Source organism: Aythya fuligula, chromosome 1 (genome assembly GCF_009819795.1).
Source record: "Aythya fuligula isolate bAytFul2 chromosome 1, bAytFul2.pri, whole genome shotgun sequence".
Classification (NCBI taxonomy): domain Eukaryota; kingdom Metazoa; phylum Chordata; class Aves; order Anseriformes; family Anatidae; genus Aythya; species Aythya fuligula.
Genome location: NC_045559.1, coordinates 38,757,192 through 38,775,059, shown reverse-complemented (window position 1 = coordinate 38,775,059; position 17,868 = coordinate 38,757,192). Strand labels below are relative to the sequence as shown.

At 36.6% G+C, this 17,868-nt stretch overlaps 1 protein-coding gene across 1 annotated transcript in view; it reads left to right on the top strand.

The window, feature by feature from the left end:
• The window catches only part of ZFC3H1 (zinc finger C3H1-type containing), a 38,667-nt gene extending 23,544 nt beyond the window's left edge, over window positions 1-15,123 (top strand). The window contains 14 exon segments of the mRNA XM_032183307.1: window positions 1,142-1,328; window positions 1,808-1,999; window positions 3,936-4,173; window positions 5,275-5,380; window positions 5,460-5,658; window positions 6,115-6,209; window positions 7,189-7,299; window positions 9,019-9,123; window positions 9,204-9,369; window positions 10,159-10,259; window positions 11,415-11,516; window positions 12,100-12,139; window positions 14,087-14,149; window positions 14,275-15,123. Of these exon segments, the coding sequence (XP_032039198.1) occupies window positions 1,142-1,328; window positions 1,808-1,999; window positions 3,936-4,173; window positions 5,275-5,380; window positions 5,460-5,658; window positions 6,115-6,209; window positions 7,189-7,299; window positions 9,019-9,123; window positions 9,204-9,369; window positions 10,159-10,259; window positions 11,415-11,516; window positions 12,100-12,139; window positions 14,087-14,149; window positions 14,275-14,412 (1,843 nt within the window). The 3' untranslated portion in view covers window positions 14,413-15,123.
• The last annotated feature ends 2,745 nt before the right edge of the window (window positions 15,124-17,868 follow it).

The window sequence follows — 17,868 nt, the reverse complement described above, 5'->3', positions numbered from 1 at the left end:
GAGGAATGTATGCTGTGTGCTGTTTGAATTACTATGTAACAGTAACAAAATACTAGCAAAGCATGGAAAGGCCAGTACACAAGGAAACTGCTACCAGCACATGGCTGACTGAGGAGATGTCTTTTCTCAACGAACTTTTTTTATTTTAGAAAGAAAACAAAACAAAAACAAAACAAAACAAACAACAAACAACAACAACAACAAAAAAACAGGGCCTAATGGAAAAGGATGCATCCTTTTTCAGAGTACATCCTCCCCAAGACCATGTCAGTATTACACTTAACTGAGTGGTTTTGTGGATGGCACTGGTTCTAGGCTTGTCATGATGTGCTCTGTTAAGAGAAGGAGTACAGGGGAAGGTTTGAGTCCTGTACATAATTGTTTTAGTTTTACTTTGGAACATGTGTTCTTCCTCTTATAAATGTCTTTGCAAATTAATTTCTAAAGATGTTCTCAGAATAAATGTGGTCTGAAAAGATCTCAAAAGCTTTCTGTGGTTTTATGGAGGTTTGTTTATATAATGAAGCTTAGCTCTGTGGTTTGCAATTCAGTCGCTTATTTAAACTAATCTTGTATTATTTAATTATCATGAGATGATACCAGTCATCTCAAAGTAAAATCAACTTTTTTTTTAGCAGCTTAGAGGTAAATTTATGACATTCAAAGAAACATGGAATAAACACTGTCCTTGCTGACATACGAAGTAAAATATGTAATAAAAAAGAAAAAAAAAAGTTCCAACTTTTAGCCTTGAAATTTCTTTTCAGGTTTGAGCCCTTATGATATGAATACCTTTGTATGATTGAAGCTTGGAACTTCTGCTTCTGGATAAATGATACCTATTCTTAGTTAAACTGGCTTGTTTTTTATTTATTTATTATTTTTTTGGGGAAAACTGATTTTTCTATGCAGTCCAATAATTTCATGTAATAACCCTTGAAGAATGAAAACTTGCTGAAACATTGAAAGCTTCATAATAGGAAAGGACAATACATCTTTAAAGAAAAAAAGACAGCTGACTGTAACTTCCATTCTAATTATAAGCATCCACTTTCCTATTTTATATTGATTTAAGTCCTGATACTAAAAAAAAAAAAAAAAGTAAAGTAGGTCTAATGCTTATTTATTTAAATTTTCACAGCTCATCATCTGAGTGTTTGGATTCTACTTTAAATGTTTTGTCTCGAGCTCTTGAGAACAACAAAGAAAATCCAGAAATCTGGTGTCATTACCTCAGACTGTTCTCAAAAAGAGGAACAAAGGAGGAGGTACAGGAAATGTGTGAAACAGCCGTGGAATATGCCCCATCCTATCAAATCTGGTGGACAGTAAGTAAAAGATAAAACTGTATATGTCAAGTGCTTGATGTAGGTATGCATTTTCTACTGTAGAAAATGTTTGTTAGGGAAAGTATGAAAGGAGAAGTTTGACTTGAAAAAGATGTAGTGTTAGTTTATTTAAAACCTCTGCAACACTGCTCAGAAAACGAAGTGATTCAAAGTTCTGTTTGCAGGATATCTTCAAATTATCATGCTTTCCTCTATAAATCATCAGTTATTTAAAATTGTTTAATTTTTTTACTTAGGCTTGCAAAATTTAAATAGTCACAAAGATGCAGAAAGTTGTTCTTTAATATTTTCAGTGTTTTGTGTGGATTAGCGTGACGATTCAGTGTGTGTGGGGGAAGTTTTGGTTCATAAGATGGTAAAATACATTATTCAAAGTATGCGATTCATGAGATTTTAAACTTTATCTTGAAGCTTTTGCAAGTATTTTGATTTTTTAAATATGAATTATTTGTCTCTAGTTCTTGAATTTGGAGAACTCCTTTGATGGAAAAGACTATGTATGTGGGAGGATGCTACAGTTCCTAATGGAAGTGACAGAGAGAGAAGAAAATCCCAATCTCTTGTCCTTCCAGCTTCTGGAGACTCTCCTGTACAGAGTTCACTTAAGCCTGTTTACAGGAAGACATCAGAATGCTCTTGTTCTGCTGCAGGTAACTTCCAAGTTATCACCCCAGGTTTTGACTTCATACCTTCATCTTTCTTATGTATGTGGCTCCTAATATGATCTTTAAAAGAGCTGTTACTTCTGTTTGCTGAAGGAATCTCCTAGGGAATTCTGTTTTAAAGTATGTCGTTGTAAAATTTGGGTATGCCTTTTTTTTGTTACCTGTTTTTTGTTGCTTGGGTTGCTAATACACAAAGTTTATTAACAAAGGAGGGCTAAACCTCAATACTTACCAAGGAATTGCTTTACTTTTTGATTTCTGGTAAGCAGTAGAGCAGTCCTGTGAGGTACTCAGATGTTTCATGTTACTACAGAAATGATCAAATCAGTAACTTTTCGGAAGAACATAGCGTGATGTTATTTTACATTACTGTTCCTGCTCCAGAACTTGATACGTTAATGACATGTTAGTGATACAGTGAACTCCAAAGTCTTATCTCAGGCTTTTATTGTGACTGGGAGAGAATTCAGAGTGCTTTTTACTGTTTTGTAGTCTGTAGAAATGGTGGATGACAGTAAGTGCTGAATACCAGCTTCCACTAAAAGTTGAAGCTGCTATTTCAACTGCAAGCTTTTCATTCCTACCAGCAGGTGGCACCTGTGGCTTGCTACACCTTAAAATATTTTTCTTGGTTGTGTGGTGTAAGGCTGTAATGTTTTTTTTTCTAGCTCCAGTTTAAATAGAAAACTGTAATGCTGTGTTGACTTTCTCCAACAGCTATTCTAAACACAGCAGTACTGATAAACTATGAATGTTTGACTGAATGAACAAAAAGAACAGAGTGGAAAAAAGTATTCGTCAAACTGAAATGAAAATCTGGAGTATATGAGGGAAGAGCATGGGTTGTTTTCCCTTTCCCAAAGTATCGTAACAAAACCAAACCTTTTTTTAATATTCACCTGTAATGTGTAGTTAAAAGACTATCTCAGGGAGACGTTATTTAACCACATTCAATAAGAGATGATTTCTAAGTATAAGTGTTATTTCAAATTGAGTAGTAATACTTCTCTTTAAAAATTTGAAAGAAAAATTGGTACTGTAAATATTTTGAAGGGTTGAATAAGTGAAACATTTCGCAAAGTTCAGCTTTTACCTCGGACCTTATAAGTATCTTGTAGAATTTTGCCTAAATTTGCAAGTACTATGACTCCCTTGAAAGCGCATTCTTTGGTTGGGCTGTATTTGTCCAAAAAAAAGTTGGCATATCTCTAGCCATGAGAGTCTGTTCTGTTTTAGGAGCAGTTGTGTTTAGACTGTCTAATAGCTTGTTCTAATGATTTTATTTGGGATCTGCCAATTTAAATGGGCTGTTTTGTTTTTCCATGTTACTTTAAGAAAAGGTATTGGAAACATTTCTGAGATGCAGGGTCCTGGTTCTGATTTTCCTGACCAATGTCTCTAGAGATGATAGTGCTTTCAGGAGTCTTGAAAAGCTGTGACTTAATAGCTGTCTAACTAAAACTTAAAAAATAAAAACAAAAACAAAAAAACACATAACCAAAACCACACAAGACCCTTAATAGGGTATAGCAAATGGTATCCAACTCATACATGAGTTGTCTCCAGAGGTAATAAATAATTTGTATGTAACTAACTAGATGTAATTGTCACAGAATTAAGTAGACAAACGTTGGGAGATGCATGGTTTCAATGTTTCTATGTTCCCCTTTCAAAATAATGATCTTAGCAGTTTTTCCTAAAACTATTACTAGAAATTATGTAGCTGTGTATTACTTGAACATAGTCACAGATTCATTCAAAGCCAAATCTAATCATGATTGATAGCATGAATTATTTCCTGTCTTTTCTGTGGAGAAGTTTTGAGAACATTAAAACTACTCTTCCTGTTTCCTCTTCTCATTCTTAGATCATAAAGATTTTATATTGAAAATATATAATGCATTTCTTCTGATCTTTACAGAATGCCTTAAAATCAGCAAATGAAAAGATAATATCAGAACGCCTTACTGTAAGCGATCGTTGCTTGGCTTGGCTGGCTTACATACATTTAATTGAATTCGGCATTCTCCCAGTCAAGTTCTATGATCCTGCTAATGTCGGTCCTTCAAGGATAATGAACAAAGAGCCATTTTTAATACCATGGCAAACAGTTCAAGATGTGAAGACTGATCCTGATACGCTGTTAGCTATGTTTGAAGGTAAGATTAAGGAAGTAAACTGCTCACTGCATTACTCACTTCTTACATATCAAGAAATGTTATACTTCTGGAATTTCATGGCAGTGTGATATTGCAGCTATGTTAAGTCATTGGGATTAATCCAGTGAATATTTCTTCTTGATTTGGACAGAAGAGTGAGGAAAGTCCATGTTTTAGGTACTTAGCACACAAAATTTTTCATGTATGGTTCAAAGCCATAGCTTTTTTCCATGAACTGTGATAGTCTATCAGGATAGAGAGCAGTGCCTTGTGCTAGTATGGCATTGCTTATTTTTGGAGGCTGAAGAAAGCATAAAACCAAACTTCTGTGGTTGTTCCCTCTCTTCTTCTACTCCATCCCCAATGGGATGTCTGTTGAGAAGGTACTTTCATGGAAGATTATTGTGCTTCCTTAAAAGAGGCAGAGCAAAGTGTGTGTTTGTCTGCATTTGGAGTTTAAGTAAACTGAGAAACTTAAAGATCTCATGAAGGTAGTAGAAGAAATTGAATTGATTTGTAGTGCTGCCGGAGGGAGACTTTACATTAGCATTGTTTGTATGTCAGTACTTAGTGTTAGCTGCACCAATATTGAATTGCCTGTGAGAACGTAACTATGCTGTAGACAGTAATGCAGTGTGCAAATGAATATTCAAGTATAACCTGGAGGAGTGGATGTAGACTAGACATAATGTGGTGTTCAGTATTGGGTAACTGGTGTATTTCTTCTCAACATAAAAAGAGAATTAGCACATATTAGCTGTTGTCTCAGTAGAACTGATTTCAGCAGCAATCCTGTATATACTGGAATGTAGTTTTAAATAGATGGTGATAAGCTACTATGTGTAATGTAGCTTTAACACTTCATTGATGGGATATTAGCTGTTCAGTGGGTTTGGGGTTTTTGGTTTTGTTTTTTTGCTGTTTTGTTGTTTTAGATGAATGAGGAATGACACTTTTGAAAGACTTTTATCATTGTCTCAGAAAACTTTGCATGCTTCTGTATTTTTGTGGTTGTTAAATTACAATTTTTGTTAAAAGTTTTGAATAACTTTGACATTAATTGAGGTCTAAGGTCTTGATTTTTACATTGTTGTTCTGAAGATGCAGTCAAAACATGTACTGATGAGAGCCTTGAGGCTGACAAAAGAATAGCTGTCTGCTTCCCACTCTACAGAAACATGATAGCTTTGTTGAAGCTTCTTGAAAGGTAAGTTGTTTCAAGACATTTTTAATACGGAGTACTCACCTATGTGTCCTTGAAAACTTAACTGTTACTTTTATTCAAGGTGGGAATCTGCTGCAGAACTTTGTAGATCTTTATTGGAGCTCTGCCCTAACAACTGCCCACTCTTGGAGAGTATGGCCACCTTGTACGTGCAGATGCAGCAGAGCGATAGTGCCTACCAAGTGTGGATTGGAGCATTTGAGAAGAATCCTCAGAATGCAGAGATCTTTTATCAGTTGTGTAAATTCCTTATTTCACAGGTAATGCCACATCCCAAAACTCTTTTTGTTGGTCTGCTGGGTTTATAAAGTTTGGGTTTTATGTGTAGTTTCAAACATGTAGGAAATTGATTGTTCTTAACAATATTTTTGTAATGTGTAGTTCTGCTTTAATATAGAATTGGCAAGATTAGTGATGTTACTTAATGTAACCAAAGTAATTTTACTTTAATATACAGTGCTAAATCTGTAGCTCAGTTGTTCACTCTAATGCACTGTTAATCTCCTTATTCAAGAACATTAGATAGCAACAGTAAACTCACTCTGTAATATGTTTTCTTCTACCTGCTGACTTTTCCCATTAGGTTTCATTTTTTGAGAGAATGAAGGCAAAGGAGCATTACAGAGAGAGACATTGCTGGTTATTGTGCTTAAATTGTTCTTGTCATCTTCAGGTTGATGTCTAATTTATTTCTTTATTTAAAAAAAAACAAACAGGAAAGGTCAGGCAATGTTCTTCCACTGTTACAAGATTTTGTGGGAGCTTTCTTTGAGAATACCTACCAACAGCATGATCCCATGGATCTCTTAAGGTATGTATGCAATATTATTTTCTGTTGAAATTTTGGTAATACTGGCATTTTCTCAAAAAACAAAGCAGTCTAGGATTCTTCTGCTTTTAGCTCTGGCAGGTTTTGCTAAGACTTCATTCAATTATGGTTTTGCGTTTTTGAAGCATTATAGTTGTTTGTGTTTTTATACTAAATTGTAAAAGCATAAGAACTTACAGGTGAAACAGCTAACAAGTTTCATCTGTGGATATGGGGAAAAGGAATGTGATACATGCATGCTGAAGTAGTTTTTTTTTTTTTTTTTTTTTTTTTTTCAAAGTTTGGAGCTTAAAACTGCATACTGCAAACTTCCTATTTAGGCAGTTGTAAAAGCCCTCAATCCAGAGGTCCAGCATGCTTTTAATCAACAGATTATTGCTGAAAAGGTACATGTTGGTAATCGGTCTGCTGAAGCTCCACCTGAATGTTAGGCACCTAATTGATTATAGTGAACCTTGCATATTTCAAAACTTCAGGAAATCTGTCAAAGCTAACTGCCTTTGAAGGCCTTCAAAGGAAGACCTTCTTTGTTAAATCTTACACAGATGAGACTGAGACTTTTTATCTCCAGGTTATGTGTTAGGTTTTATTACTGCTTGTGTTTGTTTACATTGAATGTAGTGCTGGCAATGCAGTGTAGATGTCTATAGGTAGATAATTATATCCTAGGTTTTGATGTATTTTATGAGGGGCAAGGTGGGTGGTGGTGGTGTCTGAGATCTAGAGAAACATTTAACCTAGAGCCTAATATTGTAAACCACTTTGTATATAAACCATTTCTATTTTTTATGTAATGTTCTCTATATAAATCTTTTATCTGGATAGAGTTAAACTAATCTCTAAGAAAAGTAGGTGCGTTCTTAATACATTCCATGAATTGTATTTTTAAACTGTTACGTTTGTGGAGGAATCTTCAATGTTAGAAGGATATTCTCCATTACTACTACTTTTTCTCTTGTAGATATCTCCTGAATTTTCCAATGCCAATTGAATTTACAGCGCCTCTCTATAAAGAACAGCTTACAGATGATGTTGTAAACCAGCAAATCCCATATCTGTGGCAGATATACTGGTGAGGCGTTTTACAGTATTTCTGAGGAACAGCTAGTAGGTCTGAGTAAATTGAGTTTTCAATTGCAGAACATTCATTATTTGCCCAGACATGTGTCACTTGAGGTTCTTTCAATAAATGATCTGCCAGTGTTCAGAGAAACTAACTGGCCGCTGCAAAGCATAGACAGTTTTATGCAAGTTTTATGCCAACTGCACAAGTGGCTAATTGAGTTTTTCAAGTAAAGGGGCAAATGTGATGCTTCAGGTGATGACTAAGCATTGCTTAGAACTCCAACACTTTCAGCTTTCAGTTGACGGTGAACTTTTAAACAGGTAAAACGTGTTTCATTTCAAGATAATGCCTAAGGTTTAGATTAAGTTACCTCAATGTTAGTTTATGGTATTGTCCATGAATTCCAACTAAGTGTGTGTGTATATATATATATTTAAGAAATACTTACTTCTTTGCAAGTTCACTTATTAGATTTCAGTACTTAAACAGTGAAGTATTGTTAGAAAGACGCTTGAGGTCACTGTTTCGTCATTAGTGACTTTAACTTGAGGTCACAGGAGAATCTGAGCTTAGGCACTTGGTCCTAAGAGGAAGAATCGGTGCTTTTGAAATATGTGCCTAAATTACTTTTAACACCACTTTCAAAATTCATTTCAAAGAGTGGTTGTGTTGGTTCAGTTTTGCTACATAGTAAGTGCTTAGGGATTTGGGCCTATATGTTTCTTCTTTTCAGGTGCAGGTGGCAAAAGATATAAAAGTTGACTTTTACCAGGTGAAAATAGTGTGAGATTACTAGAGCCTCAAAAGATCAAGGGACAATGTTTTGCCCAGAAACATCATTCATCTTATATCTATATAAAAAAGTATAGACATACGTCGTGCACACATGTATGTACAGACACACACACATATATATATTGAGCAAAACTACTAAATAGTTCATAGTTCTTGGAGAAAACAGGCCTAGAATCAGGCACTGATTATGTTGCTCTAGTTAGTAGAGTTCTGTAGGAAGGTCATTGAAACAACCCTACCCTATTTTGCATTTCTTTAGTCTTCATGCTTTTTTCTCTTACGACTTACTGGAAGTCTTAGCTTTTATTGTTAATTTACACCTTGAAATGAGGATTGATAACTGAATCTTAGGCAAAAAAAAATGTCTCCTGTGTTTGGTGAGGTCCCATATACTGTTCTGACTACGTTTCTTTGAGGAGCTGGTTTTAGTTTAGTTTTGACTATTTTGCTTTTTTCTTTTTTTCCCTCTGATATGATCAGCGTGTTCCAGAACACTTACTTTTGTTGTGAATTTCACGTCATTTCTCAAATGGTCTCTTGTAATACAACTTTGAAATTTTATTATTCTGGTTCTTTCCAAATGGAATCTCAAGACTCGTCTCCATTCTGTAGCAGTCAAAGCATCCTTATGATAACGATTAATAAAAGAGAGAAGGCAATGGATGCATTACAAAAGAAGACAACGGATAATGTTTCTATTTCAGTCAAGAACTGTATTTTAAACTGCACAGTTTCTGCATTATTCCTTACTTTTACGTGCAGTTGAGATTTGCTCATTGTAATGCATTGACTGTTAAAGTTAGTCCATTTTGGTGTTAAACTGAAAACTGTTTTTGTGCTTCTTAGGGAAGTTCTTGTTTCTTACTCTTCTATATTAAGATTATATGTTGTGTGTATAACATCATATTTTTAAACTTTTGATATAAACAGTTTGTGCCAGTCTCTTCACACGAGTATTAGTGAAGCACTGGATGCCTACGAAGCAGCTCTTGGTGCAGTGATGCAGCAGGAAATTGTTCAGAACATCTGGCTGGAGTAAGTTCTTGAGACAAAAGTAATTTAATCTCAAAATTAAGTGAAGGCCACCAGAACAATTTTTTTCTCTTTTCTTCCAGTTACCTTGTTTTTATCAATAGCAAAGTTGTTGGATCCAACAACAAAGTTCAAGAATTCAAGCTTTTTACTGACCTAGTGAACAGATGTCTGGTTACAGTCCCCACGCGATACCCAATTCCTTTTAGTGCTGCTGATTATTGGACCAATTACGAGTTTCATAACAAGGTAAAAATGTTTCTGGGGACAGTTAATTAAAAAACAAAGACTGATATCCTTTTAATGAGCATCTGTAACTTACTTGTCAAAATAACAGCATCAGAGCATCAGTAGTATATGTATACCGGGAGCTAGGAATTAGTAGAACAACGTACTTGAGGAGAGTAGTGTTACGAGCAGAAAAATACCTAGCAGTGACTTTCAGAATAAAGAGTATGTAAGGCTAAGAGAAACTTCAATATAAATAAATTGCATGTCTTGATACTGTGTGAATACAGCTATTAATGACAAACTACTATTTCTTTGATAAAAGAGAAACCGGAAAGGAGAGAAGAGATGGTTGAGCAAGAAGGGTCAGCAGAGCTGTACCGCTGGGTGATGGGAGCAATATTTAAGCTGTCGGTTTTGATCACAAAAATTATAGTGTCTGAGAAACAGAAGAAATAAAGTAGAAAAGCAGGAGAGAAAGATTGAGTTGAGCACTTCCGTAAGCTTTATTCTGTCAAACTTTTATTCTCTCTGTGAAAGTCTTGGGTCCCATTTTGCTAATATCCAGTGCATTTCTTTTTATTCACTAAATACAGGCAGGAAAGACTAAAATCTGTGGTATTAGCAACAGTACGTTGATTTCTTAAATGAATTGATGTTTGTACCCCTGAGGGATAAGGTTTGTTGTTGATAAGGTTTGTAGGTGGTAACTCACTTCAGTCACAATGTTCATAATTCTGTCATCCCATTACTCTTAGCAAAATTAGACTGCTGTGAAGTAGATTAATATTTATAATTCAAATTTTGCAGGTAATTCTTTTTTATTTGAGCTGCATTCCAAAATCTCAACATTCCAAAACCTTGGAAAGGTTTTGTTCTACTATGCCTGCTAATCCTGGACTTGCACTGAGGTATGTAAAAACACCTGTAATCAAGAGGAACAGCTGGCTAATACCCCTACTGTTTTCTGTACACGATGCACATGATTTGATTTCTACCGCAAAAATACAACTCTTCCTCTTGTTGCATGTTGCTTGAGGCACATTGTGCCTTTTGATACTATCTCAGTCTTTTTCTAGTATTTGAAAGGGTTCTGTTTTATCTACGGAGAGGTTATAATTATACAGGAACTATTAATAAATATATTCATGTTGTATATGTTTACAAACATAAATTTCAAGAGTGTAGAGAAAGGTTAGATACTATACTAAAATCTTGTTACTTAATATCTGCTAAGAGTATAGTTTCAACATGGAGCAAAATCAAATGGATGCATCGGTATTTAACAGTGCTACCTGGAGGTTTGATGTTTATTTAGTGAAGACAATCCTTAATTCTGAAAAAATCTCATGGGAATCAAGGGCAGTTAGAGTAAACATCACATCAACTCTTATACAGTATTTCAAAATGCACTCATCCAGGATTAGAGAATCCATATTTTAACATATTCAGCTGCAGTGAACTCAAGAATATTGTACGAAGTGCTTGAAAAGACCACGAGCGCTTACTATTCATCATCAACAGGGACTCCAAAGATTTCAAAGCCAGATTTGAGAGGAAAAAAAAAAAAAAAATGTGGTTGGCCACAGGTTGGGGGGTGTGGGGAAATAGACACACCTACATTGAGCATAGGAAATCGAATGGCTGAGTTTTACGTCAAGTTGAAATTCTGTCTAGGTGGAGCTTACAGCTTCCTTAGACAATGTTGATACTGCACAAAATGGGTGAGCAGAACTGTCTGCACAGTATTTTGTAGACACGTGACTGCGAAACTAATCAGCCTTCCTTCAAATATACAGTTACCTCACACATGCTAAAACCAGATCGTGTAATGTGCCAAGATCATGTTTTCACACTGTGTAGTTACTCTCTGATGGTGTACCTTCTTTTTTGTTATAAGAGCATGTTCAGTCGATCTTGTGTGATGTCTTGCCTCTTTTTCCTACCTGCAACTCTTGGTTGAGATTAAGTGTAATATATTTTGTGTAATGTGTATGGATCTTTGCATTGCTTTTCTGTTCCCAGTGATTAGAGCAGTGTTCCTTTCTCATGAATGCCTTTTACAGACTGCTTCTGCGATACTGGGAAGAGAGCAATGTTCAAATTCTGAAACTGCAAGCCAAGATGTTTACATATAATATCCCAACATGCCTGGCCATCTGGAAAATGTAATGCAACAGTCATACATCTGTTTTCATAGATATTGCTTTTGTTTATAAGGTTTACATCACAAAGGTAAATCTGAAATGTCCTTCAAATTGGGCTTGTGCTGCAAGTCTCTTTCATTATTTTATTATTTAAGCAGTAACTTTGTTACAACAGAGGTACTGTCACATCTTTAAAATGAAAAGTGGAATTTCCCTCTTGGGGAAACTTATGTGAATTGATATTATACAGATAAAGATGAATGATATATTTACAAGTTGCCTTTTTAATTCAACTATTGACTTCTGTCTCCCCTCTCTACCCTCCCCTTTATATATCACAATAGCAGTAATCTCCATTATCCAGTGATGCTGAACTGATCTTTTTCTTCAGTGTTTGTTCATAATGGGGAACCACTGAAATGTCTTGCTCATGTAAGGTTGTTTTTAAAAAACGGTTATTTTTATCTTTTCACTGTAGATTAACATCATTGGAAGTTAGTTCTTCTCAAGGAATTTGTAATTCCATTGCACAGTCAGTATTCTGCCAATTATGGCATTTAAAATAATTCAAGAATAAATATTTTTGTGTGTTTCTTTTCCTCAGAGCCATTGCTGCCGAATGCTTTCTAATGGGACAAAGAGAAGTAAGTCAACACACCTTACTAAAATGAAAAATTGCAGAACTTTTTCATTCTTTTGCTTTGTCCAAAGCAATGGTCATTTCTTAAACCTAAGAATTCTGGATAATTGAAATATTCTGTGTAAACACAGAAGCGTTTGCTTCAAGTGTGAGAAGTATCTTTGTCAATCAAGGTAGAAGGGATTATATTTTTAGTACTTCTGCATACTACTTGTATCTTTCCTGTACAGGGAAGTCTATATTCCCCCCTCCTCCCTTCCTTTTTTTTTTTTTTTTTTTTTTTTGCTTAACCTGGAGGAGATGGCTAACATTTAAAATGCAGTAGAGGGGAAAAAATCCTGTTGTGCTGGAAGATAACTAATGACTCCCTACCTTTGCAATCAGTTGGAAGGGTTTTTCTGCTAGGCAAATGTGTGTAGAGAATTTGAATGATTTCCCATGCCCCACTTACACCCTAAAGCTATCATTTCCTTTTCTCCAAAAATAATAAGCTTACTCATTGCCACTTAATGTGTGTGGGTGTGGGGGGGTGTATTTTTATCTCTCTGTACGCAAATAAGAAAGTTTTTTTTAGCACAGCAACAGAGTGAATCACTTCTCAGTTCAAACAGAATGGGTCTTTCTGGTATTGTTGCTGTCACTCTAAATATTCTGCTTGTGGAGAGATGCTGTGTATTAGGGGGATCATGAAGACATGGGCTTGTTACTCACCACTCATTTGTGGCATTTCTGAGCTGCTTCTCTGCTGTATCTTGTTACACGTCATTCTTGCAGTGACTGGTTCTCAGCATCCTTCTCTTGTCAGTAGACTTTCTTTTGAAACAGTACTAAAATTTTAACCGATTCATGCTAGATTCACATATGAAATCTCTTTTCCTTTTTTTACTGTTTCCTTGAGTCTTTAAAAAAGAACACCCCTAAGTAGACAGTTATTTAGTTTGTAAGATCAAATAGTTCAGTCAGGAGACATCAAAGACATGGCTGTGTATTCAACCTTAATTCTGTCTCTGTGTCGATCGTTTGGTGTAATCTCTAATTAGTCACAGATCCCTGCTTCAGTCATTGTATTAGATGGACTGCATTTTAAGGCACTCCCTATCGTGAGACTGCTGACTTACAAGATCCCTGCATTATTTGGTTTTAAATTTGGAAAAATATATTTATAATTAATTGAGAAGAGAACCCTTAAAGAATATGAACCAATTAGAATTCAGGCATATGTGAAATATTGCAGATAGCTGGAGCTTCTAGTTAAGTAGGATATTGTTTGAATTATGATTGAGATTCTGGATTTATAATCCCTGGAGAACCTGTCACTTGCTTCCTTCAGCAGATCATTTAAAGGATTGCTAAGAGAATATACAAATGTTTCACAGTTTAAAATGCTAACAAACACCAATTACTTCTTGATTGGAGCTGGTACTCCAGATAACAGTAGCTGAAGGAGGCTGGAGTAGATGCTTGAAGAAGGAGAACAAAAAAGTTCAATGCAGACATAAAATGGAAAAATAAGTCTTGCTGTAGTTGCAAAGACATACCGATGAAGTGCAGATAGATGTCAAAAAAAAAAAAAAAAAAGGCTATGAAACAGTTATTTTCATTGCAGGGTTGGGATTGTATGCAATAGTAAGAAAGACCTTGGAGTTGTACACAAGTGAAAGTTACTGAATAAGCTGCTACATTCCCTGTGCATGTTCCATCCTGTGCAATGAATAAGGCAAGAATCTTTTGAAGAAAAATGAATGTTCTCATGTAATCAATCATTTGCATACAGGGGTTAGAATTAAGGTCAGACATGAACTTGTATTTTCTTTTAGTAGTGACAATAATGCTTGAATTTGAAACTATTAAAGTTGATTTAAAAATTCATTGCAACTGACTTTTGTGCTTCATATCACTCATTTTGATCTCACAACATGGTACTGACTTAATATTTGTTTTTATTTTACAGGTCCATCATTTATATCAGAGAGCTCTTCATAAGTTACCTCTATGTGCAACACTGTGGAAAGATGTAATGTTTTCTCCTTATGATTCAGTTTGAGGTTTCATATAAATTTTCTGCATATCCCATATCCTTAGATGTGGTGATGCTCAAGCTCTGGCTAAATCTTATATCTGCTTCCCCATCTCTTACAGCAACTCTTGTTTGAAGCATCAGGAGGAGGTAAAACTGATAACCTGAGAAAACTAGTTTCCAAGTGCCAAGAGGTTGGAGTCAGCCTAGATGAGCTTTTAAATTTAAACACTTGCAGAACAGAAAGCAAGAATCACTGAACACTGGGTACAGTCAGCCATAAGTCCTGTTAAATGCCAAAATCAGTTGAATGATTCTTCAGGCTGATCTGTGCCTAAGATCTGCGTAAGGCAGATGAGTATTGCTGAGCATATCAAGTCTTCAGTCTGCTTTCCTTGAACCTGGAAACAATTAACATGACCCTCCTCTCTGGAAAAATGAACTCGCTGTCTGGCCTCGCTTCTGGGCCCTGCCAGATTCTCATAACATCATGTACGTAAGTATAGTTAATCAAAATGACAGACATTATTTTTTCATGTTTTCCTTTTATTTTCTGTTTTCTTTGTTTTGCTGTTCCTGATTCACTTGACACTCTCACTGATGCCTGAGAGATCTGTGTTTGGGGTTAATTTACTGGGCTGTGTTTACAGTAAAAAGCAAGTAGTCCACTTTGGGTTTTTCCTTTTTTAAACCTTTTTTGAGACTTTTTCATTACAGGATTTAAAACAAAAGCAGCCGCTCTTAAGGAAAGTGTAACTGCCGTGGCCACAAGTATGCTTCTTGCACTTGAAGGCTCTAAGAGGGTTGCTTACTGCCCTTTTCTGCATTGGACTCACGGCAGAGACTATTAAACTTGAAGATTAAAGAAACTATTGCAAATGCCAGTGCATCAGAACCTAAGAGTGGTCAATTATGTGCAATTTTTGTAAAGAAATTTTAATTTATAATAAAGTTTAACAGTTTAAAGTTAATATTGATCTGTTTTGTATTGGTACTACCTTGCAGCATTAGTTGTTTTTACAGAGATTTTCAATAGAACCTGACCTTATTAAAAAAAAAAAAAAAAAAAAGGAAAACAAAACATATATTTTGTCTCCCTTCTTTTCATCAAAAGGTAAGCAGGTGTGGTTGAATTACTGATTGTGGATATACAAAAACTACATCTATGGTTTTTTTTCTTCCTCTTGCCTCAGATACACATATATTTGTTCCACAGTGACTGTTCCTTTCAAGAATGCTATGTCAGTAAGGGAAAGTGCATTTTATATAATTTCATTTTCAGATTTACTAAAATGAGGCCCTCTTTCTACAGTCAGCATGTACATGGCAGATACTGCCAATCTACTGAACTAGTTGTGGGACTCTTCACATTGGGGTGGCTTTCTACCTGCTTTCCCTCTATGCAAAATCGTAAGAGGGTTGTGATGCTTCTTGCATAGATGAGTTATGCAGTTGCCATGAAGACAGTGAACAAGTGGTCTTAATGTTTGTGAATAAGGGCAAGTGCTCTGTGACATAACATCTAGGAATTTTCAAAACTCCTGCTATATATGAGCTACACATGAACTATCTTAAAAGAGGAAAGTAGTAAATACCTTTTTTCAGCTTGGGGAATGGAGGAAGATTACATGTTTTAAGTAACTTTGTTATTTAAACATGAACTACTAAATAAATTAAACTTCAAACACCTGGTTCACTGGTCAGACTTATTTGCAGACTACACAACCACTATCAAAAAGCTGACCCAAGCCCCTTCTTCATTGTGATGCAGTAGTACCTGATTTCTTCAAATTTGTAATACAGTTTAGAATGAAAGAAGTCTATGAAAGCAGAGTATTTAACTTTTAATAAAAAGCCTTCAAGTATGGTAAATGTTGGCTTATACACATTGCCCCCCCTTTTTTTCCAAACACTTTTTCTTCATAACACATAAATGGGTGCAGTATTTATATTGTGACTAAACAGCAGAAGAGGTCAAAGCATAAAAGTAGAGAACTCAACAGGGTCAAGTGTGCAGTCAAAACTGAGTCCTTTCCGTGTTGTGATGTGCCATTAGTTAACAAATTATAAAACAAAACAACAACAACAACAAAAAAATGTATATTAAGCCATCTAGACATTCTGCAGATGACACAAAACTCTGGGGAGTGGCTGATGATGCACCAGAGGTTGTGCTGCCATCTGCAAGCACCTTGGTGGGCTGAAGAGGTGGGCTAAGTAGACTTACTTGGAGTTCAACGGGAAGTGCAGAGTCCTGTACCTGGGAAGGAACAACCCCATGCACCAGTGCGCTCTTGGGGGCCACCCAGTTGGAAAGCAGCTTGGCAGAAAAGGGCTTAGGAGTCCTAGCAGGAACCAAGTTGAATATGAGCTAGCACCATGCCCTTGCTGCTATGGGGGCTCATGGTATTTTTGACTGCATTAGGCAAAGGAGTGTGAGGGGTTCGTGAGAGGTGACCCTTCTATTCAGGTCACATCTGCAGTGCTGGGTGCAGTTCTGCCCTCACCCCCATCCCTCAAGTGAAGGAGAGAGACATGGGCATGTCTGTGAGAGTCCACTGCAGGGCCACCAAGGTGGAGAAGGGCCTGGAGCTCCTCCGCTGTGAGGAGAGGCTGAGAGCTGGGCCTGCTCATCCTGGGGAAGAGGAGGCTCAGGGGGATCTTGTCAATGTATACAAAAGGAGGGTGCCAAGAGAAAGGAGCCAGTGCCTTATCTGTGGTGCCCAGTGGCAAGATAAGAGGTGATGGGCACAAAATCAAATACAAAATGAATGCCTACTACCTCCTGTAAATCTTGGTGCTCCCTAGCACCTAGTGTTTTACACAGTAGTCCTGGATAACTGTGGTGTGGGTTTATTGGCCCTGAACATCTGGCATTGGCATCTGTTGGGTGCAGAATGGGGGTGGGCAATGCAAATCCCTACTGAGTAGACTGCACCTCATCAGGGCTGGTCACCTAGTGATGAAGATGGCTGTACACACAGCTGGGTGTGGTTCCCTCAGCCAACACAGCAAACACAGCGTATGGATGGCTGCTTTGGGAATGAGTGCGAGAAGAAGTGCCCGGCTCCGTAGCTGTGAGTAGGCATCCCTGTTGCCCAGCCTGTATTACACATGCCCGTGTGCATACACGTACATACATATATACACCACTTCTCCTTGGTTTCCTTGCAGCATGGCCCATTGAGTCCACGGTTGTGAACTAATTGCTCAGAGACTATGACAGCAATTAATAGCGCAGGCCAAACTACTGCAGGTCCCATGCCAACTGATGTATCTCAGAGCACAAGAGAAGCAAAGACTTGGTGGTGATTTCTGCTCCATGAGCTGCCCATTGCCTTATCTCTAGGTGAGATATAACTAGCCTTATGTCCAGAACACATTAGCATCACTTCACTGCTTTGTAGCTTAAAGTGTCCTGCCAGAGGTCTTGCAATAAAACTTCCCAAACACAATGGAGCAGTAATTAAACCCTCTTCCACATCAGATGTCACTAAGAAGCATCTAACTGCGTGATCCTCTGGCTCATTAGCTCAGAAATCGAATGTTAGGAGTTAAAGCTGTTGCTCTCCGCAGCTAGCAAGTCATTTTGCAGCAGCATCTGGACTTTGAATTGCTGTCATTGTTCATGTAATTGCACCTAGCTGGTTTATATGTCTGCTTGTAGTGCTGAGTTAATGCTATTCCTACATGAATTGCATTCTGGGCTTTGTTGG